Below are 27,026 nucleotides of genomic sequence, written 5' to 3'. Positions count from 1 at the left end.
ATGACTGTAACTGCCATCTGCTTAATAATGATAACAACACATTATATTTATATTGAGCCACAAATACAAATACAAATACTATGTAAATATGAATGTGCTTTCAATTACAAATATAAGATGTGAGGACGACAAATTGATTTAAGAAAATATCTATCAACGCTTCATACACTGAGACATGATTTGGATAATATGAATTAATTTAAACCCCCTTAACAAATACAGTAAGCCTCAGATTTATTTTTTCAGTGGAGGTCAATGGAGGTCAGCAGAGGTCAGTGGAGGAATCCAAACCACATGCAGGGCTAATTCATCACGAGCTTCCATCTTGTCGTTTTCTTTCTGCCTTTTCAGTGAGCTCTTTGTCATTTTGGCATTGTTTGCCATTTTTTCGTGTTGCTGCTCTCTCTGGAAGCACCCATTCTTGCCCCCGACTGACCGCTGCCATCGAACAATGAAGCTTTTCACAGTCAAACCACTCAGCGCTGCCTTTTTCTCGCCCACTTCTTCAGAATAATAAAACCCCAGCCATGCTCTTGGAGGCCTATGGGTGAAGCTGGCTCAGGAAGGCAGCCAATGGGGTGCTCTGAGGTGGGCGGGGCCAGCCAGCTAAAAGCAGGGTGTGGTCCAGAAACTGGTGGGTGTAGTCTTTATACAAAGTGTGGTTAGTGCTCATGTTTAAATTGGGAAATTCAGTCACTCTCTCTGGCCTGTCACTGCTGAGCTAAGCCACTTTAGCTGGGAGCTGCTTTTAATGAAGGACCGGCTGATTTGGAGGGAGCTACAAAGCAACAGGAGGAAAAGTCTGAGAAAGCAGCCACTTTAGTCTGGGGGTGGGCCTTCCACTCCTCTGATTTGGAGTACACTTTGGAGATTTTGAAAGCTGGAGGGGCTCAGAGGGTGAAGGATTCGAGAGTGGGCTTCAACAGGTGAGGAAAGGTTGCTCAATGATTTTCTTGCTTCAGCTTCACTTTTCCACACTGTCTCTGCTTTAACTCATTCATTTTCTAGCTTTTGTCACACCTGAGCTGCTTTGGGAGGGATTTGAAAGTCCAAAGAACTCCAAAGGTGAATGTTTTTCCCTTTTCAGTTTCTCTTTTTCCAGATTTTCTCCTGTTTATCTGAGCCTGTATCTGTAGTCTTTATCATCACTGCCTGTCTGTGACTGTGTGAGCAGATATGCTCCTCTCTTCACCTCACCAGTCTGACTGGCTTTGCTTTGGTCAGGTTTAGGCTCATGCTTACACTGTGAGGAGGAGGAGGTGGTGAGGCAGCAGTTGCACCGCACTCATTTCAGCCTTTTATCTCCTGACAGAACCTTTTCATTCAAATAACTGGCTGTTTTAGGCGTAATTAGAACCATATGTTGGCCTAAAGGTAATTCCCATTTGAGCTTAATGTGATTTGCTTGCTTCTAGGCTAGAACACCATTTAAATAGCTTAAAATCTTTCACTCTGTCTCATGTGATCAGTTCCTTAAGGTTCCCAAATGGTTCTTGACATACGTTCCTAGGGGGAAAGAGTCAGTACAGACTCTTTACATGATGTGCTTAGAAAGGTTCTCATGTACAGATCCACTGCACTGGGTGTAGGACCTTTTATAGTATGTGGAGGTTCTCTAACATCCTTTAAAAGGTTCTTCACATTCACAGACCCATCCATGGAACGGTTCTTCAGTGGTTCTGTCTCCTAAGAACACTCGGTGCCTTTATGTTACACGTGTACACCCTTTAAAGAAGGGGCTTCTTCAAGGGTTCTTTAGTAAAGGCATATATAGAACCATGACACTTCAAAGAACCTTTTGCATGGTTAACTGGTTCTTCTCTCTGATGGAGAAACTGTTGTATATGTTGTGTTTTTAAGGGTTCTATATAGAGTCAGAAAAAGGTTCCACTATTGTTACAAGTTAAAAGCCTTTTTTTTCTGCTATATAGAACCGACCTCTACAGTTTTTCTACAAATTCTTTCTTATTTTGTTGCAGTTTTTAAAAAGATGGTTCTTTAAGGGTTCTTTAGTAAGGACAGTGTTTCTGTAGAACCATGAACACTCAAAGAACCATTTACATGCTTAGTGTTTGTTGCATGGTGATATTGTTCTTCAGATTGATGGAGAATGTGGTGTATATGGTTCTAGATAGAACCTTTTTTAAGGGTTCTATGTAGGGCCAGAAAAGGTTCCACTACTGGTATGAGTCAAAAGGTTTTTTTTTTGCTTTTCTGCTATATAGAACCGATCAGTACAGCGTTTCTAGAAATTCTTCTTTATCTTGTTACAGTCTTAAAAAAAGATGGTTCTTCAAGGGTTCTTTAATAAAGGCAGTGTTTCTGTGTAGAACCTTCAACACTCAAAGAACCATTTGCATGATTAAAGTGTTCTTCATGGTGAAATTGTTCTTCACATTGATGGAGAATGTGATGTATATGGTTCTAGATAAAACCTTTTTTTAAGGGTTCTATGTAGGACCAGAAAAGGTTCCACTATTGTTACAAGTCAAAAGCTTTTTTTTTCTTTTCTACTATATAGACCTGCTCTGTTTCTTTCTTTTGGTACAGTAATTAAAAAGATGGTTCTTTAGTAAAGACAAGGTCATATATAGAACCATAGCACCAAAAAGGGTTCTGCTATTGTTAAGTTAGGCTTGTAACAATAGAACACTTTTTGGTGCTGTATAGAACCCATTCTCCATCAATCTGAAGAACTATTTCATCATGCAGAGAACACTTTAAGCATATAAATGGTTCTTTGAGTGTTCATGGTTCTATATATGACCTTGTCTTTACTAAAGAGCCCTTTTAGAACCATCTCTTTTAGGGATGTGTGTGTTTTATATGTAAAGCTTGTGTTCCTGTCTGTCTGATTAAGCTGGTCTTTCATTACACCCACTCAGGAGGGTCAGTTCTGTGGAGCTGCCGTAGACGGACGTGTGTCATGTTCTAGGTCACGTTTTTCACTCCTGTCGTCTGATTTTCTCACAGATCACCTTTGACCCACATGTGATGAGCCAGTGCCGCTGACATGTGGTTATGTCAGCGATAGAGCCATCCAGTTTGACATGTTTTATTGGACTAGCTGAGCGCGCACACGTGTTTCTCGGATGGACTCACGCCCTGTGTGACTAATCACTCAGGCCACAGTGAGCACAGCGAGCGTTCAGCATCACTGCGTGGCTTTGTGTTATACAGTCTTCTATAGAAGCGCACTTAAACTCCATTATGGGGCCTTGCATTCTGAAATTAAAGGGAAACTCCAGCAAATTTCAACCTAGTAGCAGCAGATATAGCACGGGTCATTCTCCATTTGGATGGGAAACCCATGTCACAAAGACTGCAGGGCTTAAAAAGATGCTTAAAATATTAGACGCAGCTCCAAAAGTCGGTGTGTACGTTTACACAGTGGACCTGAGATTAAATAACCTGAGATTAAATAATAATTCCCTTATTATTTCTCTGATTTTTCTTTGTTTATCCTGTTTCATAGTCGCTCTGCGTCTGTAAAACAGCTCGCCACAAAACCCATTTTCAACCATTTTTAATATAAAACAATATTTTTAAGAGGTTTAACTCAGGAATTTGTATAAAGCAGATTCATGTTTACATTTTATATCATTAACGTTAGACTACATTTAAAAAATGTGTATTATATTTAAAGAATTCATTTGTCACAGAGATTTTGGTCACTGATGTTATCAGGACTCTTATTTTACATTTTAACAGTATTTTCAGCTCTATTAAACTGCTTTTTTGGGTCGAGGCTCATCAGAGAGGAAGCGTCTCGAGGCATAAGAAGGCGAGTCACACTCGCTCACTATATTTCATTAATTTATTGATGATTTTGTTAATCAGGCAGCTCATAACTTCTATGTGTCACCGGTGTTTTGTGCTTTAATGGATGGGTAATTAAAAATTTGTCAAAATTATGCAATAAATCTGATTTTAAGTAGTTGCACAAGGTCATGTGACACCAATGAGTCAGCCAATTTACAGAATCCTCAGTTTTAACCAGAACGTCACTGGAGTCACCGTCACTGGTGTTACACCATATTCATACAACACCAGTGACTGTAAAATATGTTTGGAATTAAGCTCTCCTTTCTGCATATATGATAATAGGAGATGTTAATGGACATATTAAGATTATTTAGTTTGAGGATAAAAGAAACTGATTTTTTTAAATGTATCCACCTGAATTCCCACTCCAAATGGAGAATGACCCGCATATGACTGATCACCACAGACACTCGTTTTTAAGCACGTCCCTGTACTTAGAAGAGAATTGAGAAGTGACTGAGTCAAGTAATGGAAGTTAATGGGCAGACGTAGAAACACCTTCCCATAGGGTTCTATTGTCAGTGCATTTGGAGTTGAAGGGCCAGTTTCCCAGCCCCAGGTTAAGCCTAAACATAGACGACAATTCGTTTTTAAATGGTGATTCACCACTGGCACTGCAGTTTAGTCCAAGACAATGCTTAATCCATGTCCAAGAAACCGGCTCAATGAGTCTTCTGTTGTTTTGTAATTGCTGGAGTGTTACTTTAACGTCTAAACCTCCATAAACCTGTTTGCTAGATGTAGTAGTTTTGGACTCAGCTGTAATGTCAAAGGTATTTTGGTGATCCATCATTCAAAAGCCAGATTTTTTAGTCTTGTCTTTTAAAGTAAAGGTTCCTAAATGGTTCTAAGCATGGATGTACACGTCTTTACTTTAATTGATCTAGAACTTTATATAGATGTTCTCTAAACTCAGTTATTTTCACCTGCACATCTCGTTTATAAAACTGTTTCTTTGTAGAACCATCCATTGAAAGGTTCTTTAGGGAACCAAAAATGGTTCTCCTATAGCGTCACTACAAAGAACCCCTTTTGGGCGCTTTTATTTTGTCTACATTTACATTTAAACCTCGATATGAATGTAACATGTGCACAAATATACATTTCTCTACTACTGTTTTACTAGGCCTTCTTATTTCAAAGGGCAATTTCACCAATTTTTCAAAAATTCTCTATAATTCAGTGTTTGGATGTAAACAGAGTGATTCAGAGTGGTTTGGTGTGAAATGGTTCAGATGTCTTTACAGTGGTGGTGATAGGAACCAGGGGTCGCCATGACTACAACACAAATATAGACATTTTATTTACTATCCAAAATCACCAGTGAACCTACACGAGTCTCCTGAGTTTATATGGAATGTTGGTGATGGAAAATAGTGGAAGATCTGAAACTAATACGTTTTCTTTGCCTCACAATGCACCATGAACATATTTTAAAAATATGTTTGAGGCCAGAATTTCTCAAAACTATCATAAAACAGTGTCTCAGACATCAGGCAGTGAATTCATAACCATTTCATGAAGTAACTTTCTGTGAGGGAGCTTTTAGAGGTGGACGTCTGGTTCCTATCACCACCAAGTTTCACACCAAACCACTCTGAATGACTCTGTTTACATTTTAACCATTTGATTAATTTTGAGAATTTTTTTAAAGTCGCTGGACTTTCCCTTTAAGTTTAAACTGCATTAACATGAATAGAATCTATAGGTTCTCTTGGTGGCCTGTTTTGCTGTAGTACCTGGCTCTGCTCTCTATCACTGGATCAGGTCGAGCGCAGCTCAGATACAGTATTATCTGCTGCACCTGGCCAGGTGTTTCCTGTTTGGTTTAGCGTGTCTGTCAGTGTTTACTCAAACATGCTGCTGTGTCCGTGATAACATAAATCCCCATCAGCTGTTAAGTAGCTCTAATCTGTTCACCATCAAAACTGCCTGCTGTGCCACCTCTAACTCCTCTCCATCTGCTCGTTTCCAGTTTTATTGGTCGTCTGAGTTGAAAGAAGAAAGGATGGGGGAGGTCATCGCCAACATCATGAAGTTATACGACTATCTCCTCAAAAGAACAGGTGAGTGCGCTGTGATGATGCCTCCCTGACCATCACGAGCACAATTTATGACACTGAGTTTAACTCTCCGATTATTTTTATCTTGAGCCACTTTCAAGAGACTGTTTTCATTATTTACAACACCACTGAGGTGATAAAGGGTTGTCATCAATATTTTTGGTTATGCCGCCTAAAGCTATGATACCACTTTATTAGAACCCCCTTTTTTTGGAGCTCCACCTTGCTACAGTTAAAGACTGTAGCCTCACTGTTTTATCAGCCACCCCCCTCAACGCTGTCCATTTATGGAGTGCCAGCACCATGTCTGTGTTACTGCTGAGCTGCGAAAGGTCCACCACCCAAATAACATCTAGTCTCCAGTGATCCTATGGTGATGTCTTTATAATGATGGGATAAAGGGGGCAGTAGCAGTCTGTAATACACCTATATAGTGGAGCTATAAGGCAGGTGTTTCTAATAAAGTGGCCAGTTAGTGGAAGCACAGGGTAGGTGTTTCTAATAAAGTGGCCAGCGAGTTGAAGCACAAGGTAGGTGTTTGTAATAAAGTGGCTGGTTAGTACAAGCACAGGGTAGGTGTTTCTAATAAAGTGGCCAGTTAGTGGAAGCACAGGGTGGGTGTTTTCTAATAAAGTGGCCAGTTAGTGGAAGCACAGGGTGGGTGTTTTCTAATAGAGTGGCCAGTCAATACAAGCAAAGGGTAGGTGTTTCTAATAAAGGGGCCAGTTAGTGGAAGCACAAGGTAGATGTTTCTAATAAAGTGGCCACTTAATACAAGCACAAGGTAGGTGTTTCTAATAAAGTGGCCAGTAAGTGGAAGCACAAGGTAGATGTTTCTAATAAAGTGGCCACTTAATACAAGCACAAGGTAGGTGTTTCTAATAAAGTGGCCAGTGAGTGAAAGTACAAGGTAGGTGTTTCTAATAACATGGACGGTGAATGTAATTAATTTATTCGTGTGTCCTCAGATGCCCGAGTGCGGGACTACCCTTTAATGCAGAGTCCTGTCCAGATGACCCTGATTCTGCTGGGTTATGTGTTTTTTGTACTGTACACTGGGCCGCGTTTCATGGCCAACCGCAAACCATACAACCTCCAAACAGCCATGGTCATTTACAACTTCTGCATGGTGTTCTTCAATGCCTACATTGTTTATGAGGTGAGTGTCTATTTTAGAACACATAAACATAAATACAGTGAAATGTAGTCCGAATGTGTTGTGAATACGTAGGTAGGACGAATACAGTTAGAAGAACACAAATTTGGTTCCTGATGTTTTGCTGTTCTCCAGCCGTCAATGGATTTGTTCAGTTCCATCAGCAGCACCTGCTTTAATTTAATGAGGGATTGCTTTGATAAACCATGTACTGGACACTAACTGTGAATACTGGACTGGAGAGCTTTGGAAACAGTTAAGCCAACACAGCACAACCCAGTGGAATAATTGTTTACTTGTATTTGTTTAACAAATAAATGTTTACTGTCCACATAATTGGCTTTTTACATCCGTTTCTTAGCTGTTAGTACTGTTTATGATTTTAATAGATCAATATGAATATCTCCACACAGTGATGACGATGAAGGGCCGTCACAGCTAATTGATTAAACTCAGTAACTGGATTACTGCATTGATAAGTGATTGTCAGTTTGCATGATGATGATGCAATATAGAAATATGAATAGGGAAGCGAAATATCAGAATCATATCTGTATCGGCGCTGGTATGAGTGAATCAGAGAATGCAGAGAAACAGATGGACTACACACACACACACACACACACACACACACACACACACACATAGTGGCCACGTACAGGAAGTCCAAGTAGGTGTTTCTAAAAAAGTGGCCACTTAGTGGAAGTCCAAGTAAGTGTTTCTAATAAAGTGGCCAGTTAGGTAGGTGTTTCTAGAAACGTTCCCCAACATTATAAGTGGGGAAAAAAATAAAAAATGAAACAGAAAAATATAGGATGAAGGCTGTTTAAAGGTTTTAGACAGACAGTAGAGACAGTAGAGGGCCAAAAAAAAGAAAAACAATACAGACCTAAAGGTGAAATCCACTTTGCCGTGTCTCTGACGTTTCAGTTGATGGAAGAAAGTGACTGGCCTGTATTTGAAACGCCCTCCCCGCTAAAGTGAACGCAGATTCCACAGCAGTGATGCACTATGTGTGTGTGGGTGATGAGTTAAAAGGAAGTCAAGGATAACATCAACTCTAATCTATCCGATCAAGGCCATACGGAACACGATGAACCGAGGGAAGAAATGCAGTCCTACACAGCGCAGACTGAGTTATGGAAGCTTTAATATCTCCTGTTTTTCTCTCTCCCTGCTCCTCAGTTTTTGATGTCTGGCTGGGGCACAACCTACACCTGGAGATGCGACCTCATCGACCCGTCCAGCAGTCCACAGGCCCTCAGAGTAAGCAGCAGCGTCTGTATGATACAGTTGTATGCAGAAGTTTGCGCCACATATACATATTTTGTTGATGTTTAACATGAAGTAAACATGTTACTCTGCTATTCTGCTATATCAGAGTAACGAGCTCCGCCCACTCGCTGCACAGCCGGCAGTTCGTTCTCCAGCTCCTTACACTAAATTCCCAAACTGTCATCACCACTGAGCAGCCTTTCAGTCAGTAGCTGTGACAGAAGAACAGCTAAACAACTTGGAATCAGCCAGAAATGAACCCAATACCATTCGCCAAACGTGTAGTCTGATCTTCAGAGTCTCACCAAATCAGACTGAGCTATAAAACTGCTGCAATATCAGGTTTAGCTCAGTTTTGTCAGTTTTTGCCAGATCAGTATTAATGTTGTTTTGTTCCAGCCAGTCTGTAAAGCATCTTACAGCCCATTTAGTTTGGCGAATGGTGTTGGGTTCATTTCTGGCTGATTCCAGGTTGTTCAGCTGTTCTTCTGTCACAGCTGCCGACTGAAAAGCTCCTCAGTGGTGATGACAGTTTGGGAATTTAGTGTCGTCTCATCTTCAGAGTCTGACCAAATCGGCTGTCGGTCAAATGTGATCTTAGAAGTGTCCATTTTCTGTTTGTGCAAAGTCAGAACTACAAAAGCTTTTGACTTGTAACCATAGTGGAACCTTTTCTGGTGCTACATAGAACCCTTAAAAAAACACAACATATACAACAGTTTCTCCATCACAGAGAAGAACCAGTTAACCATGCAAGTGTTTCTTTGAAATGTCATGGTTCTTTATATGCCTTTACTAAAGCACCCTTGAAGAACCTCCTTCTTTAAAGGGTGTACACGCGTAACATAAAGGCACCAAGTGTTCTTAGGAGACAGAACCACTGAAGAACTGTTCCATGGATGGGTCTGTGAATGTTAAGAACCTTTTAAAGGATGTCTGAGAGGCTCCACATGCTATAAAAGGCCCTACACCAAGTGCAGTGGTTCTGTACATGAGAACCTTCCTAAGCACATCATGTAAAGAGTCTGTGCTGACTCTTTCCCCCTAGGCACGTATGTCAAGAACCATTTGGGAACCTTAAGGAACTGATTAAATGAGACAAGGAAAGATTTTAGGCTAGTTAAATGGTGTTCTCACCCAGCATCAATCAATCACACAAAACTCAAGCGGGAATTAACTTTAAGCCAACATGTTGCTGCTGTCAGATCAAAACCTCGTATCTCCAAAATGGTAACTTTACAGGAGAAGGAAAGAACCTTCTGCTCAATGGAGCCAGACTTTTATCATTTTCAAATCATGTCAAACACTGAAAAATGACCCAAATGGAGTTACGAGGTTTTGTCCTGACAGCGACGATATATAAATATAAGTGCTGGGCGATATGACCTCGAATCAACATCACGATTAATATTTACCTCGATTACGATTAATGTTTATTTTGTTTTTGTTTTGTTTTTTTTTGTTGTTTGTTTTTTTTTTTTGCCCGATAGGAATTCATGCCACTTTTACATTTGGGGTGATATTTTCGTACAAAAATGATAAGAGACTGATCCAAAACCCTTCATGTTTGAAGAGATTTCTAAAGAACTGTCCGAACGCGGCCGCAGGAGAACGAGGCTGCGGCGTCAAAGAACAGTTAAAAGTCTGAAAGCAGTTTAAAGAATCCGAGGATGCGAACCAAAGAAGTGACCGCGCCCTTTTTACGGCTCCAACACATTCTGGGTGATGAGCCCAGCTGTCAGTCAGTGAAGCTTCATGATGGCTCCTGTGATGCTGGTGAAGATGAAGCTGATCGACTGGCGTTCATGGGCGGTTGTGATTGTTTACCTCTGGATGAGCCGTGAAGCTCTGTTCTTTTACACATGTGGGTCAGTTTAGGAGCTGATCTGTTCAGACTGATGTTGCATACAGATCACATGTAAATAATAATGTGAACAGAGAAACAAAAATATCGGATTTGGTGAGAAAATCAGATTTGGGCCACTTTTACCTGCTGTGTGAACACAGCCTTAGCTTCCATGTCGCAGAGTGGACGTTGCGGAGTCACTTGACTTGTAGTAAGTTTTTAAGGGGACAGATTAACAGAATTTTAAAAATTGAAATAACCGATATGGGCAAGATTACGTCAGTTAGAGCTTCCGAATGTCAGTTTTGATTACTTTTCGATTAATCGCCCAGCCCTAACGTATATATGTCCAATTAGTCGTTGTTTGTGTTTTCCTGATGGGTTGATATCACAGTGTAAAGGACCCCAAGACTAATTCTAGGGCTGATTCTAGATGCATTTGATGGTTTCCTAATGGGACCTAAAGGTGTCCATCAGGAAACTGGTGATCTCTAATAATAACCATTGAACCAATTCCTGTTACAAAACCAAACCTTCAGGCTTCAATCCTAATGGGTCTAATAGACTTTTAGTGAACGATATTCGCCCCCATCTATGATTAGCAGTGATGTCGTCGTGATTCACACATTTATTCTTCTTGTAAAATTGTCTGTACTTCCTGACCACTGCAGGAATGTCAAATATGTCAAACATTTTACATGAAATTTTAAATATGTACGTTTGGACTTTTCCTCATATTTTATTCCACACTATCAAAATCCACGTTCTTCCTCCAGATCGCCAAAACTGTCGAGTTAATAGTGAACTGCTGCAAAAATCTTCACATTTTCACAATCGGTTCCTCAAATAGTTATCTATTGAGATGGACAGGTCAAGTTCACACTCGTTAGCCTACACCACACTCTTAACAAAAGATGATTCTTTAAGGGTTCTTTAATAAAGAAAATGGTTCTATATAGAACCACGAACACTCCAAGAGCCCTTTGCATGGTTAAACACCTTTAAAGTAGGGGATTCGTCAAGGGTTCTTTAGTAATGGCATATATAGAACAATGACACTTCAAAGAACCATGTGAACGCTTTGCACGGTTAACTGGTTCTTCTCTGTGAGGGACAAATTGTATGTGTTTTTTTTTTTAAGGTTCTATATAGCACCATATAGCATAGGTTCCACTATGGTTACATGTCAACATGTCAAAAGCTTTTTTTGCTTTTCTGCTATAGAACTGCTGTGTAGAGTTTTTCTAGAAATTCTACCTAAAAGCATTTTGTTACACTCTTAAAAAAGATGGTTCTTCAAGGGTTCTTTGGTAAAGACAGTGTTTCTGTATAGAGCCTTGAACACTCAAAGAACCATTTTCATTTAAAGCATTCTTTGCATGGTGAAATGGTTCTTCAGATTGATTGGGAATGTGCTGTAGATGGTTCTATATAGAACCCTTTTTAAAAAAAGTTTCTATATAGCACCCAAAAAGGGTTCTGCTATTGTTTCGATATCAACTTTATTACAATAGAAGAATTATTTGGTGCTATACAGAACCATCGGCAGCACATGAAAAGGGTTTTTTTTGAGTGTTCATGGTTCTATATATAACCATTTTCTTTACTAATGAATCCTTAAAGAACCGTCTTTTTTTAAAAGTGTACCCTGCTGAAGAAAGACCATTAGAACCATTATGGTTTTGCTTTCTAAAGGGAACTGGCTAAAGTGTTACCATTAGAAACTAGTTTTCTGTAGGACACCTTTAGATCCCATTAGGAAACCATCAGAACACAAATCACTGATACACTATATTGCCAAAAGTATTCACTCACCCATCCAAATCATTGAATTCAGGTGTTTCAATCACCTCCATGGCCACAGGTGTATAAAACCAAGCACCTAGGCCTGCAGACTGCTTCTACAGACATTAGTGAAAGAATGGGTCGCTCTCAGGAGTTTAGTGAGTTCCAGCGTGGTACCGTGATCAGATGCCACCTGTGCAACAAGTCCAGTCGTGAAATTTCCTCACTACTAAATATTCCACAGTCAGCTGTCAGTGGTGTTATAACAAAGTGGATGCGATTAGGAACGACAGCAACTCAGCCATTAAGTGGTCGGCCACGTAAAATGACACAGTGGGGTCAGCAGATGCTGAGGCGCATAGTGTGCAGAGGTCACCAACTTTCTGCAGAGTCAATCGCTACAGACCTCCAAACTTCATGTGGCCTTCAGATTAGCTCAAGAACAGCATAGAGAGCTTCATGGAATGGGTTTCCATGGCCGAGCAGCTGCATCCAAGCCTTACATCACCAAGCGCAATGCAAAGCGTCAGATGCAGTGGTGTAAAGCACCGCCACTGGACTCTAGAGCAGTGGAGACGTGTTCTCTGGAGTGACCAATCACACTTCTCCGTCTGGCAGTCCGATGGACGAGTCTGGGTTTGGCGGTTGCCAGGAGACGGTACTTGTCTGACTGCATTGTGCCAAGTGTAAAGTTTGGTGGAGGGGGGATTATGGTGTGGGGCTGTTTTTCAGGAGTTGGGCTCGGCCCCTTAGTTCCAGTGAAAGGAACTCTTAATGCTTCACCAAGAGATTTTGGACAATTTCATGCTCCCAACTTTGTGGGAACAGTTTGGGGACGGCCCCTTCCTGTTCCAACATGACTGCGCACCAGTGCACAAAGCAAGGTCCATAAAGACATGGATGAGCGAGTTTGGTGTGGAAGAACTTGACTGGCCTGCACAGAGTCCTGACCTCAACCTGATAGAACACCTTTGGGATGAATTAGAGTGGAGACTGCAAGCCAGGCCTTCTCGTCCAACATCAGTGTCTGACCTCACAAATGCGCTTCTGGAAGAATGGTCAAAAATTCCCATAAACACTCCTAAACCTTGTGGAAAGCCTTCCCAGAAGAGTTGAAGCTGTTATAGCTGCAAAGGGTGGGCCGACATCATATTAAACCCTATGGATTAAGAATGGGATGTCACTCAAGTTCATATGCGTGTGAAGGCAGACGAGCGAATACTTTTGGCAATATAGTGTAGCTCAAACCTGTGTTTCAAACAGATGAATACAGATGTTTTCTTATTCCCACACAGCTAAGTTACCTCTGAACATAGTTTTACTTAGCAGCATTAGCTAGGCAGATAAAGTTATTTGTTCTTAATAGCTTGATATGTATTAATAGACGTCAGCGTCAGGGCGTTGGTATTACTAGTGTTACTAATTAGCTAATTAAAGCCCTTAAACAGTCTCATAAACTGCATGTAGTAAAATATTGTTTTGCATCTTTATCAGCTCTATTAACACTCATAATTAAACAATAATGTCAGTAAAACGCAAACTCTATTTAACCTTCATAAAAAGCTCTTATGAAACCAAATTGCACCTTTTCTGCTTTGACAGAACTATTGCCAGGCAGCCGTTGGTAGACATGCGCACTCCTTTCCCAATTGTTTTTTCTTTCTGGAAGCAAACAGCTGTACTGCAAACGCCACTCGCAGCCAGGTGGGAGTGTGCAGCCTGTTTGGAAGAACAATTTTTCTGCAAATATTAATGCACATTTACTTTGTTTGATTTGTTAAAAATAAAAATAGAAAAATTATTATTAACTGTGGCGCGTGAAAAACGTCTAGACACCCTACTAAGTCAGTACTCATACTGCAAAACATGACATCCTATGAAGTGATATTTCTCATTATGAGTTTGATGTAGGCATATTATAAGATTATTTAGCATTTTTCTAGACATTTTTTACTTGTTTTAAGTAATTATATCTTATTACTTTGGCAGATTGTTTTACTTAGTTTGAGAAATAATGCAGATATTTTGCTTTTTTTGATGATGTGCCAATGGAATAAGACACTTTCATAAGATAAAATTACTCAAAACAAATAAAAAAAAGGTTTAGAAATAAATTAAATGATCTTATGATATTCTTACAACAAATTGATAATGACAAGTATTAGACATATTGACTAGATTTAAGATTTTTTCACTTGCTAAGAGATCATTTTTTGCAGTGCAGTATGTCCCCACTGTAGCAGATATCACGGCTTTCAAACCTCCAGCTTTCAGCTAAGAGTCTTTCTATTCTTGTTTTAGGAATTTTCACACGCTCTTCCTTACAGAACGCTTCTACTTCTGCTGTGTTCTTGGGCCGTCTTGCATGCACTGCATGTTTTTAGTGATGTTCAAGGCAGGGGCCTTTGAGGGCCATTCTAAAAGCTTCAGCTTGCGTTTCTTGAAGTAGTTCATGGTGGATTTTTTGAGGTCTTTTGGATTATAGTCCTGTTGTAGAAGCCAGCCTCTTTTTTCAGCTTCAGTTTCTTGACTGACTGCGTCACATTTGCTTCCAGAATTTGCTGATAGTCAGTGGAATCCATTGTTCCACCTACTGTACAGTGTATTCTGCACCACTAGGGTAACCACACAACCCCAAAGTATAACAGATCCTCACCATGTTTAACACTAAGCACAGTGTCCCAGGTTTCCCTGCTTCCAACACACCTGACCCAACTAGTTAGATCATTAACAGCCCATTATTGAGTTAAAGCAGGAAAAGCACTGAAACTGAACTAAACCTTCCTGCAGGCCCTTTGCTGTCATATGGGGGTTTTACTTTGCCTTTCTTGCCTCGACTTCCACAGTTCCCCTTAACTGCCGTTTCTTCATACCAATTCAGACAGTAGAAATCTTGACCTTCAAGCACTTTGATATCTTTTCTTTGCCTTTGTAGGCATCAGTTAGCCTTCTTTTTCAGATCCTCAGCTGCTTAGAGGAGCTTGTGGTTGATGAGTGTTAGCACGTGGTTTGAAGTCAGAGAATACATTACACTCTGGAAGTGTCACCATCAATTCCTAATGACAATTTGTAACCTGTCTAACTAGATCTAATGAGTCAATTAAAGACTAAAGACTTCTGAAACTTTACAGCTTGAAGGGTGTCCAAATTTTTGCACATACCACAATTACTCTTTTTGTTCTGTTCTTTTTTTCCGTCATCAATATGAAGTCGATGTGCATTACTATGGGCAGAAAATTGTTATTTTTTAAAAATTGTTTCTGCAGATATTGTTTACTCTTTCACTTCAAAAATCAACAAAATATGTAATTTGGCCAAACCTTCACATGCAACTGTATCTTCTGTGACTACTCCAGCAATTATTTTTTATTTTTTTTTCTGTAGCATTCAGTCAATTACCACACCAGACAATAATTTCAACATGTTTTCTTGAACTTATAACTTATGAACTTATAATTTAACCAAACTTATAATTTAACTCACTAGTTCAAAATACACTTATAATAGAAACCAGAGGGCACTAGTAAACATTTAAACATAGATTATCTTTGAATTCTTTTGTCAAAGGTGTCTACATGACACATCAGACGAGAGTTCTGGAGGGAAGAACCTGTGTTAATTTATCAGCGTAGTTGTAGTGGCAGCGGTTTCACTTCATGCTTGTTTTGGGTATTTTTTTTGTTCTGCGTTTTGTCTTCAGTAAGTAAAACGCTTCTCAGAGGGGCTCTGCTTGGCTGATTTGACTTGGCCAATCAAGAACATTCCTCTTTTTTGGCCCTCAGGAGCTACAGTGGGTGCAGTAGTATGTTTGGGGTTGCTGAGTTGCCACATGCTGAAAAATCATTAGCCTTTTTGAGTTTTGAGGCAGATCTGAGTTTGTTTGGATCTGATCTGATAATCCCATAGCTAGATTTGACTCTAGGACTTTTGTAGACTCTTGTGTATCGCTGATGTCAGAACAGAACCTCGTCTCTCCATTTTTGTGATTTTTAGTTTTTTTACATGAATTGGAAATGCCTGTTGCCCTTTACACGGTGCATACATTTTATGATGAATGGACCAAAAGAAACAGCCAAAAATTAACAGGGAAAAAGTTCTGGTTCCATTGACTTACATTAAAAGGAAAGGAGGTTTTTTGCTTCTCCTGTAAAGTTACTATTTTGGAGACCAGGACAGGAAACAACCGAGTAGGAATTACTTATAGTCCTCTGATATGGATGACTGACCATAAGCAGATATGAATAGCGTCAGCTTAAAGCTGAGACTCTACACTGGTTCACTTAAAAGTTCAGTGTGGTGGAGAACAGAGCCAACAGAACATGTCCATTTACATACAGACTGCACTGTATGTCCCATTCACTGGTTATGAATCTGTGTTATACTGTATTGATGCCATGAATGGTATTGACATTAAACGTTTTTATTTCTGCAGATGGTTCGGGCGGCCTACATGTTCTACTTCTCAAAATACGTTGAACTTCTGGACACTGTAAGAATCCATTCTTCTCTATTAACCATTTTCATAACCATACACACTGATCAGGCATAACATTATGACATTATATTATTTTATCAGCTCCACTTACTATATAGGTGCACTTTGTAGTTCTACAGTTACAGACTGTAGTCCATCTGTTTCTCTGATACTTTGTTAGCCCCCTTTTACCCTGTTCTTCAGTGGTCAGGACCCCCATGGACCCTCACAGAGCAGGTACTATTTGGGTGGTGGATCATTCTCAGCACTGCAGTAACACTGACGTGGTGGTGGTGGTGTTAGTGTGTGTTGTGCTGGTACGAGTGGATCAGACACAGCAGTACTGCTGGAGTTTTTAAACACTGTGTCCACTCTAGTAGACATTCCTACCTTGTCAGTCCACCTTGTAGATGTAAAGTCAGAGACGATAGCTCATCTGCTGCTGCGCAGTTTGTGTTGGTCATCCTCTAGTCCTTCATCAGTGGTCACAGGACGCTGTTGGCTGGATATTTTTGGTTGGTGGACTATTCTCAGTCCAGCAGTGACACTGAGGTGTTTAAAAACTCCAGCAGCACTGCTGTGTCTGATCCACTCAGACCAGCACAACACACACTAACATACCACCACCACCTCAGTGTTACTGCAGTGCTGAGAATGATCCACCACCCAAATAGTACCTGCTCATAATGTTATGCCTGATCGGTGTACTGTTTATCCTTTCATAATCTGCCTGTAGAATAGTTCTGTGTGTTAATATAACAAGATTTCATAGCACAAAGTCATTCTGTGCCATTTCTCTTCGTCCATTTGTCATGAAAATTTCACACAGTGAAGAAGCATTGTCATATGGTGTAAAAAATTTAAAATAGAGTTCTACGGTATTAGAGGCTCCTGCTGCATCTACACTCACTGGCCATTTTATCAGAAACACCTAATAATATATAGGGCTCCTTTGTAAGTTTATAGTTACAGTCTTTAAGTGTACACCTATCCTGTGTAATAGGTGTTTCTGATAAAGTGGCCAATAGGTGTAGTTATTAGGAAGCCAATAAACTGTTATGTTATATCAGTGCAGGGGTGTCATTTCCTGTCCTGGAGGTCTTCCATGCTGCAGAGTCTGGCTCTGTCTGAGCTCTCCAGGCTGGCAGATCTCCAGGACCAGGACTGGACACCCCTGTATTAGCGTATATTGGTTGCTCAGAGCTCATTTGCCGAGTGTAAACATTCCTGTAGGTGTTTTTTGTGCTGAGGAAGAAGCACAGCCAGGTGACGTTCCTGCACGTCTTTCACCATTCCTTCATGCCCTGGTCCTGGTGGTGGGGCATCACTATCGCTCCTGGTGAGTTTTCGGAATGATTCATGATATCTTTTCTGTGATCGTTGTTTTGGGATCGGTGCCAAAATCGATTGCATGTGCCAAACAAGAAAGTCTGCATTAGTGACTGTGGTGTGGTTTACGTCTCCTGAGTGAGTCATTTTGCCGACGTTGGCCACAAGGGGGCGCAAACCTCTAAACTAACTTTTTATTTATTTATTTATTTATTTATTTTCAAATACATTGAATACATGAATGTAAGTAGTGTCAGGTTTGAAAATGGCCCAAACATTTTATTTTGGTCCACAAAATGAGTGCATACTTTAATCGTGTCGTTGCTATGGTAACCTTTTAATGTTCTCAACATTAATGTGCATTACTGTACTGCAAGGTTAGATTCCAAGTGATTTCCATTCATGAAATGTTCACACGATGTAAAAAATGTGCACTAATGGTAAAAAATAGTAGAAAAAAAAGTTACTGGCTTATACGAAGGTTTTCTTTTGACAGTGATTATAATTATAAAGTATAAATTAGATTATTTAAATGTAAAAAATAATGTTTTGTCAATTCTAACATCCCAAAAGGCACTTGAAACCTTTGAGTTGTTGCAGCATAATGCATTAAAAACACATCGCTGCTGTCAGAACAAAACCTCGTATCTCCAGAATGGTAACTTTACAGGAGAAGGAAAAAACACGCTTTACTTTTAATGTAAGTCAATGGAACCAGATTTTTTTCCAAGACATTTTGGGCCATTTCTTTTTTTTCCATTTATCATGAAATTTATCCATAATGTAAAGGGCAACAGGCATTTATAAATTATGTCAAAAACTAAAAAAACGAAAAAATGGAGGTACAAGGTTTTGTTCCAATAGCAGCGATGTGTAAAATAGTGTGAGAAGATTTACAGTGTAATTATTGCTGCTGTGCATACAGATTAAACTCTGAGTACGAGATGATGCTTGATGATCTGGATCAGTGATTGAAATGGACAGCCTGAGCACATGCGCTGGAACAAGGCATAAATCAGCCTTTTCACTTTTAGATAATGTGAACTGTGTTGCTACAGCAGAGCCATTTATATTGCATTAGCACTGTCCATCCGGATTAAACTGTAACAAAACACATTAAATGCTTATTAGAGCAGTGGAAGAAAGTAATAAGCCTGGATGAGTCATCGCCTGTTTCTCCTCCGTGTCGACTGGAGTTTGTGTGGAGGAGGCCGAAGGAAGCCTTGAAGCTGTGTTTTAAAAATGCGGTTGAAATTGTCAGTATTAAAGTAAAAGTTCAGTAAAAAATCTGGTTTATAGTTTCCCCTCTTACCTCAAATATAATCGCTAAAGACCTTTTGTACCGCTGAATGCTGTAGTCTGTTAGTGTCAGTGGTGGACGAAGTACACAAACCATGTACTTGAGTTAAAGTAGAGATACCCAAGGAAAAATATTACTCCAGTAAAAGTAGAAGTTCCTCCCTTTAGACCTCCACTTGAGTAAAAGTACAAAAGTATTTGCCTTCAAATGTACTTAAGTATCGAAAGTAAAAGTACTAAAAGATTAATTATGACTCTAATGTCCTGTTATCATTTCTGTAACAAGACTCGCTTCATTAACTCATTTTAGGTGAAAATACTCCAGTGTCTCTCTTGGTAAACCAGTCTTTTAATAGAATGTCATTAATTAGTGACGCTGATGTCTATTAAAATTATCATAAGCACAAAACACTGAAGGCGAACAGTTTCCATCAGGTAGAACTGAGTGGCTCTGAAATAACTAGTTTAATAAAAACTTGCTTTAAACTCAGATTCACAAATGAGTTTCCTTTACTAAACTGCATCTGTAGGTCTCTGTTCATAAACATAAACTAGCCCAAACAAACTTACTATAAAATGAAATCGTGTTTGTATAAATTCAGAAAAAAGACACGTCAGTCTCAACTGCATATGTGTACATATTTCTATATTGTGGTCTATTTACACAAAGTTAGGTTAGTTCATCATTTATGTTGAATAGACACCCAAAATTTTACGCTGCTGCACTGACGTTGAACCGTCTGCTGCACTGGGTCGGTATGACCAACAGGTCAAAACAAGCTCAAAACAAAGTGACCGCTGTGCCCTGATTGGTGTGCTGCTTCGCGCTTCTTTCTTTTTGACATGTTACGTTTTTATACACACATAAACCAAAAGGAGCGACGGATTTCTCATAATGTAGTGGAGTAAAAAGTGAGATATTTGACTTTGAAATGTAGTGGAGTGAAAGCAAAAAGTCCCCCAAAATGGAAAAACTTCAGTAAAGTAAAGTACAGATACACAAAAAAACTACTTGAGTACAGTAACGAATTACATTTACTTCATTACTGTCCACCACTGGTTAGTACGGGTGTGACAGATGCAGCTTGGTGCTAACTCCATGCCTAAACCATCACACTGTCTCAAAGTGCTCAAAGTTCCTGACCCTGTCTGAGAAGAAATCCAGGCTTACTGATTGCTGTTGCCACTGTTTTTAGCTGTGCTAACATACTTTAGTCCATGTTTGTATGACTCACTGTTATCTACAGTGTCAGAAACCACATAATCGAGTCTATTAGAGGCACTGAACACCTCCACAAAACCTTGAGTCAAAGATTAAGGCATGCGCTTAGCACCATGCTAATAAGCTTCCATTACTTGTTAGGTATGTTAGCCTCTTAGCTTCAGTGTGAAACTGAAGAAGCAAAACTTCTGACACCAAATGTGTCTCAGCTGATGGGTTACTTTTGGGGTAAGAGGGCAAATTGTGTGTTTTTTTGCCAAACTATTGCTTTAAAACTTATGTCAATAGGGACTCAGCTTTAGGTTTAGTACTGGAGCTATAAGGCTAATGCATTTAGCAAGTAATGGAAGTTTAGCGCCTGATAGCAAGAGGACGGTGGTCCACTGTCGGCCCGCTAATGGCAAAGCTGGCGGTCCACTGGCGTTTTGCTCAGCGTTTTCCGGGTGGCCCGCTGGTGGTTAAGCGGAGTATTAGACAAAAGTCCACGTATCGTCGCTCGTTTTCCACTCCCAGTTAAATTTACTTATTTTTCCTTTTCTTCCTTTCTTCATTTATGCTTTGTAAATTAGTTTAGTAAATAATTTTAATCTAGTTCAGTGTCAGCAACATTTTCTATAGAATTATTTTATATCAGGCCTGGTCATTATTATTTTTTTTTTTTTCCTCTCAGTTGTTTGTAAAATTTGTACAAGTTTATTTTCTAAAATAAAAGTCTCTGTGCATTTAAAATCTGTTTGAGGAGATTCAAAACTAGTTAGAGCTGGTATCCAGGACAATAATCTGGGCGGTCCGAAGGGGGACCAGGAGTGGCAAACAGTCAGTGGGGTGCTGACCTTGTCAAACCAGCGGACTGCTATATGCTTGCAGTCTGGGGCACTGGCAGTTAGCATTGTGCTAACTGCACGCCTAAATAATCAGACTTCAAAGCCTGTGGAGGTGTTCAGTATCTGTAATAGTCTTGATTATGTGGTTTCTGAGACGGTATGACTCACTGTTATCTATAAACATGGACTAAAGTACAGACAAAATTCAGACTTCAAGATAACTAATACCGCCGTTTTAGCTATGCAGCGCACTTTCATCCATTTCACCCTTTAAACTAATACAATTTCTATATATGATTACGATGTGAACAAAACAAGCAAAGGTGATTACTTGATCTGTATTAATGTGAATATTTTCCCTTGTCTTTGACCTTCGTTTGGACTGCAGCTGGTGGAATGGGGTGCTTCCATGCGATGGTGAACGCTGTGGTCCATGTCATCATGTACACCTACTACGGCCTCTCTGCAGCCGGGCCACGCTTCCAGAAGTATCTGTGGTGGAAGAAATACATGACTGCTATCCAGTTGGTTAGTATCTGTTTCCTTAAAGTGATAGTTTTGCAAAAAAAAAAATCTAATTTACACAGTTTTCCCTTTTATCGCAACTGAAATCTGGTCATATATGACATGTTTGCTGCATTTGTTTGCACCGGAGGCTAATATACACTATATGGACAAAAGTGTTGGGACACCCCTCCTATTTATTGAGTTCAGGTGTTCCAGCCACACTCATTGCTAACAGGTAGCTTAAATGTTAGATCTGCCCCTGTCAACTGTGTTTACAGTGACATTCACAATTATTGTGAAATGGAAATATCTAGAAGCAGCAACTGCTCAGCCATGAAGCGATAGGCCACTCAAACTCACAGTGGGGTCGCAGAGTGCTGAAGGGCACAGTGCCTATCTTTGGGTGAATCACTTACTAAAGAGTTCCAAATCGCATCTGGAAGCAACATCAGCAAAATGGGTCTCCATGGCCGAGCAGCTACACACAAGCCTAAGACCAAAATGCACAATGCCAAGCGTCGGATGGAGTAGTGTAAAGCGCCGCCACTGGACTCTGGAGCAGTGGAGACGTATTCTGTGGAGTGATGAATTGCACTTCTCTATCTGTCAGTCTGATGGACGAGTCTGGGTTTGGGGAATGCCAGGAGAACGTTACCTGCCTGACTGCACTGTGCCAGCTGTAGAGTTTGGTGGAGGAGGGATGATGATATGGGGCTGTTTTTCAGGGGTTGGCCTAGAACCCTTAGTTCCAGTGAAGGGGAACCTTAATGCTTCAGCAGACCAGGACATTTTGGACAATTGTACACTTCCAACGTTGTGGGAACAGTTTGGGGAAGAACCTTTTCGGTTCCAGCATGACTGAGCCCCAGTGCACAAAGCAGCTCCATAAAGGCCTGACTGGGTGAGTTTGGTGTGGGAGAACTTGACTGGCCCTCACAGAGCCCTGACCTCAACCCCATCGAACATCTTTGGGATGAACCAGAACGGAGATTGTGAGCCAGGCCCTCTCGTCCAACATCGGTGTCTGACCTCACAAATGCTCTTCTGGAAAAATGGACGCTCTCCAAAATCCTGTAGAAAGCTTCCCAGAAGAGTGGAAGCTGTTAGAGCTGCAAAGGGGGACCGACTCCATATTAATGCCTATGGATTTAGAATGGGATTCATAAAAGCTCCTGTGGGTGTGATGTGTAGGAGTCCCAATACTTTTGTCCATATAGTTTAGGTAACAACCCTGCTAGAAAAAAGAAAACAGCATAGACCAGCAAAACCTGTGTATGTTGTGTTTTGGATGCTGGTTTGCTGGTCAGCCAGTATGACCATGCTGAGTGACCAGCTTAACCAGCCCCAGGCCAACACTTGACCAGCGTTAACCAGTTTAGACCCGCATGGAATTCATGCTGTTTTTTCAGCAGTGTTTGAATGAAAATTGTTTAAATGTTCTCTTCTGTGTTCCTTTGTAGTCTCTTAGTATGAGTGTTACAGATGCTGCTTGGTGCTAACTGCACGCCTAAACCATCACACTGTCTCAAACCGCTGAGAGTTCCTGACTCTGTACGCAGAGAAACCCAGGCTTGCTGCTGCTACTGTTTTAGCTATGCTAGCATACTTTAGTCCATGTTTATAGATAACAGTGAGTCATACAGAGTCAGAAACCACATAATCAAGTCTATTAGAGGTACTGAACACCTCCACACGCTTTGAGACAAGTCTGTGAAGATTTAGGCCTGCAGGTAGCACCAAGCTAATAAGCTTCCATTACTTGTTAGCCACATTAGCCTCTTAGCTGCAGTGTAAAATATGAAGCAAACTTCAGACACTAAATGTGTCTCAGCTGACTGGTTACTTTTGGGGTAGGACTGTTTCTTTGCCAAACTATTGCTTTAAAACGTTTGTCCTGAGCTAGCATCACTGAACAAGGCCCAAGACACCAATCCAACAAACGCTAATGCCCATACTCATACAGAAATCTCATATATGGCAATATATGTCGTATATTTGAAACCAATATATTAGCATATATGTATTTCCCTTATGTCCATCTTGGTCACATTTGGATATTTATGCCAACGTTGTCAAATCTGGGACATATTTCAGTGATATATCAACATATCTAAGCATATATGTAAAACATTTAACAATATATGATGGAAAACATTTATTCCTGTATGGATGACATGTATTGCTCTTACATATTAGCTACAAGTTATACCTTTTCATTGCATGTATGTTGCTAGTGTATATTATTTTCTTTTATTTAATTTTTTTTATAATAATATAATATAGTGTGTGTGTGTGTGTGTGTGTATGTATGTGTGTATGTGTGTATGTATGTATGTATGTATGTATGTATGTATAACATATAGGTACATATATTTTGGAATATATATCTGATCCTTTATGATATAAGCTCCCTGGACAAAAAATTAGTCACCTTGCATGTTTAAGGTGGTAGTAACTTCAGGCTCCTTCAGATGGCGTTGCACGAGGATGGTATGCGGGGTGTGCAACGGGATTCATAGATTGAGAAGAGGTGGTACAGTGCAGTGAATGTCTTGTTCAGATGTTAATGATTGGCACAAAGGAGTGATTATATTTGGGCGGCCAAAGGCCACAGCGTGAAGGAAGTAGCTGAATTTGCAGGTGTATTGAAGCGTACGGTCGTACGGGTCGACCAGCAGATTACAGGAAATTCTCATCAGAATTGTGGCCAAAAGACAAAACCGATGGACAGGGACCACTGGTGTGTTTTACGGCTTATGAATTAAAAGTTCTTTCAGAAATTGGTTATGAAGGACCTGCGTTGAGTTCAAGAGGCAATTCTTGTTTGGAAGTGAAGCAATTTTTATTCAGTGATTTAGTCACCACCTTAAACAGCCAAGGTGTCCGGGGGCTTATGTGTGTATATGGCCATATATCAGATTTCCATATCGGTTACACATTTCATTGGTGTGCTGTCCCCTATGTGTGATTACTAGGAGAATCTAGAACGTTCTTCCCCCATTCACAATGTTCTGAGTTCTTTTTCCAAACAACTGCCAGCGTTAGACTGCTGATTAATTCCTCTCTGCTTTGTTTCCGCTCTGCAGACTCAGTTCATCGTGGTGTCCGTCCACATCTCTCAGTATTACTTCATGGAGAAGTGTGACTACCAGGTGCCCATCTTCATCCACCTCATCTGGATCTACGGCATGTTCTTCTTCGTGCTCTTCTCCAACTTCTGGATCCAGGCTTACGTGAAGGGAAAGAGGCTTCCGGCCTCCAAGGAGCAGAAGCCCAAGCAGAACGGCTTTACTAACGGCGAGGCAGTGGCAGTGGCCAACGGGAAACACATGGACAATGGCGCTGTCCACCACAGCAATGGATTTGCCGTCAATGGGAAAGTAAAGGAGGTCTAACACGACCCAAAACGTTCTGCTGAAAGCACCACAGGACTCGTAAACAGTGACACATGTTCTAAAAGATTGTTCCTTTATTGACGTGGATATTTTTGTGTGATTGCACGGGAGATGACATGGCACGCTGCATGCGACGGTCAGTTCTTTATTTTTGTATTTATTGATGTTTCGAGAATCTGACTGGGGAGCACAATGCATGAAGAGAAGATTTCCCCTGAAGTCCGCTTCACTGAAGTTGCTCTGGAGCATGGCTGCACCAGCCTGTCTGTGATTAGACCCCACTGATTCTTCCTGTTACAGCATATATGATTCTCCTGGTTGCTTGAGAACAGTGTATATTTCCTCATGGATCTAACTCTAGTATGACTGTAAATAAGTATTTGTTCAAAAATAGGTGGGATTGATGTAATGAGTTGCTTTTCATTCTATGTAACTTAAAAAATAAACTTTTTTATGTTAAATATAATTCTGATGCCTATTTATAGTGCTAGGCTGAACATTATGTATACAATGTATAAAGACTGTATGCATAGCTATTGTATCTCACATTACATTGATGACCACTTGACCGTTTTGTATGTGCTTTCACAATCTGAAAATTTAAACGATGAAATCCATGAAGACGTGGCACATCTTTTCTTTTATATTTGATATATGGCCTTATTATGACACTGAGATGTAAACAGAGTCATTCAGAGTGGTTTGGTGTGAAAAGGTTCAGATGTCTTTACAGTGGTGGTGATGGGAACCAGGGGTCGCCATGACTACAACACAAATATAGACATTTTATTTACTATCCAAAACCACCAGTGAACCTACACGAGTCTTCTGAGTTTATATGGAATGTTGATGATGGAAAATAGTGGAAAATCAGAAAATAATACATTTTTGCTGGGGACTGTTTTGCCTCACAACACCCTGCATGTACCCCACCACCATAAGTGGAGCTTTATTTTATTTTAGGCCTAAATATTCTCAAAATAACTTCTCAGGCAGTGAATTCATAACCATTTCATGTAATAACTTTCTGTGAGGGAGCTTTTAGAGGTGGACGTCTGGTTCCTATCACCACCACTGTGAACAATTTTGACTCTGTAATTTTCTCTAGAACAGCATTTCACACCAAACCACTCTGAACAACTCGGTTCACCTTTTAATTATACAGATTTTAGTTTTTTAACTGAAAAACTAACTATGCAGAGCTTTTCAAAGGTCCTAAAATGCTTCACTGGAACATCCAGACAGCAGTGCATTATGGTAGTCAACTACTACAACATCCAGTCTTTTATGTCTATTATACAGTCCTCAATCTTATTAAGCTGAAGTGCATCATCACTTTTGGTTGAGATATATAATTTTATTTATAAATATATATAAAGTGTCATCAGTGTAGCAGAGGAAATTGATGCAGTTTACTGATAATGGTACCCAGTGGTGGCATATATAATGTAAATAACAGAGACCCTAAAACGGAGCCTTGTGGAACACCATACTTTACTTTTGTAAGAACAGATGATTTGCCATTTACAAACTGATAGCGAACAGTGAGGTAAGATCTGAACCAGGAAAGAGATGTTCCTGTTACTCCTACAAGACTTTCTAGTCTATCTAGTAAGATAGTTCTTGATCTTGGTGGGTCATTTGATATGATACTCTAGCAAAGATACATTTCCTTGGTCAGAGAAATTAATGAAAATTGTAGACAATCATGAAAATATTCTAAGAAACAGATCAGATCTTTGAAATAGGTATTTGCAAAAATACATTGAGGTTTTTAATCTGGCTCATTTATTTAATAGTACATGACAAATTTCATGAGACATTGTAATGAATGACAATCCCAAATGTGAACTTTATCCCACTAAAGAAATTCCAAACATTAGAAAAAAATATTTGTATTAATGTTTGGCATAAAATACATAACACTACATATAAAAACACATGGTACAGTAAAGTTTGTGGGCACAGATGCTAGAATAGGACACATTCATGAAAACTAGTGATTCAGAATTCACCTGCTGTAGTT

The 27,026-nt window shown here is 40.0% G+C and overlaps 1 protein-coding gene across 1 annotated transcript; it reads left to right on the top strand.

Annotated features, from left to right (window-relative positions):
• The first annotated feature begins 630 nt into the window (after positions 1–630).
• On the top strand, positions 631–25,064 carry elovl1a (ELOVL fatty acid elongase 1a). The gene is made up of 8 exons (XM_036556750.1): positions 631–926; positions 5,801–5,891; positions 6,857–7,047; positions 8,230–8,310; positions 16,383–16,439; positions 17,658–17,763; positions 21,487–21,626; positions 24,692–25,064. Exons 2-8 carry the CDS (start codon positions 5,834–5,836, stop codon positions 24,998–25,000), a joined length of 942 nt encoding a protein of 313 aa, XP_036412643.1. The 5' UTR covers positions 631–926; positions 5,801–5,833; the 3' UTR covers positions 25,001–25,064.
• The last annotated feature ends 1,962 nt before the right edge of the window (positions 25,065–27,026 follow it).

The sequence above is a fragment of the Colossoma macropomum genome, unplaced genomic scaffold, assembly GCF_904425465.1.
Source record: "Colossoma macropomum unplaced genomic scaffold, Colossoma_macropomum, whole genome shotgun sequence".
Taxonomy (NCBI): domain Eukaryota; kingdom Metazoa; phylum Chordata; class Actinopteri; order Characiformes; family Serrasalmidae; genus Colossoma; species Colossoma macropomum.
Note: the sequence above shows the minus strand (reverse complement) of the source record. Positions and strands in the feature narration are given on the sequence as shown.

What these genes read in the sequence shown, in the direction of transcription:
- elovl1a (XM_036556750.1), top strand. Translation starts at nt 5,834, where the DNA reads ATGGGGGAGGTCATCGCCAACATCATGAAGTTATACGACTATCTCCTC. An exon ending in GCAGTCCACAGGCCCTCAGA is followed by an intron (nt 8,311 to 16,382) that starts GTAAGCAGCAGC and finishes TTATTTCTGCAG; the next exon opens with ATGGTTCGGGCGGCCTACAT. An exon ending in GGGCATCACTATCGCTCCTG is followed by an intron (nt 17,764 to 21,486) that starts GTGAGTTTTCGG and finishes TTTGGACTGCAG; the next exon opens with CTGGTGGAATGGGGTGCTTC.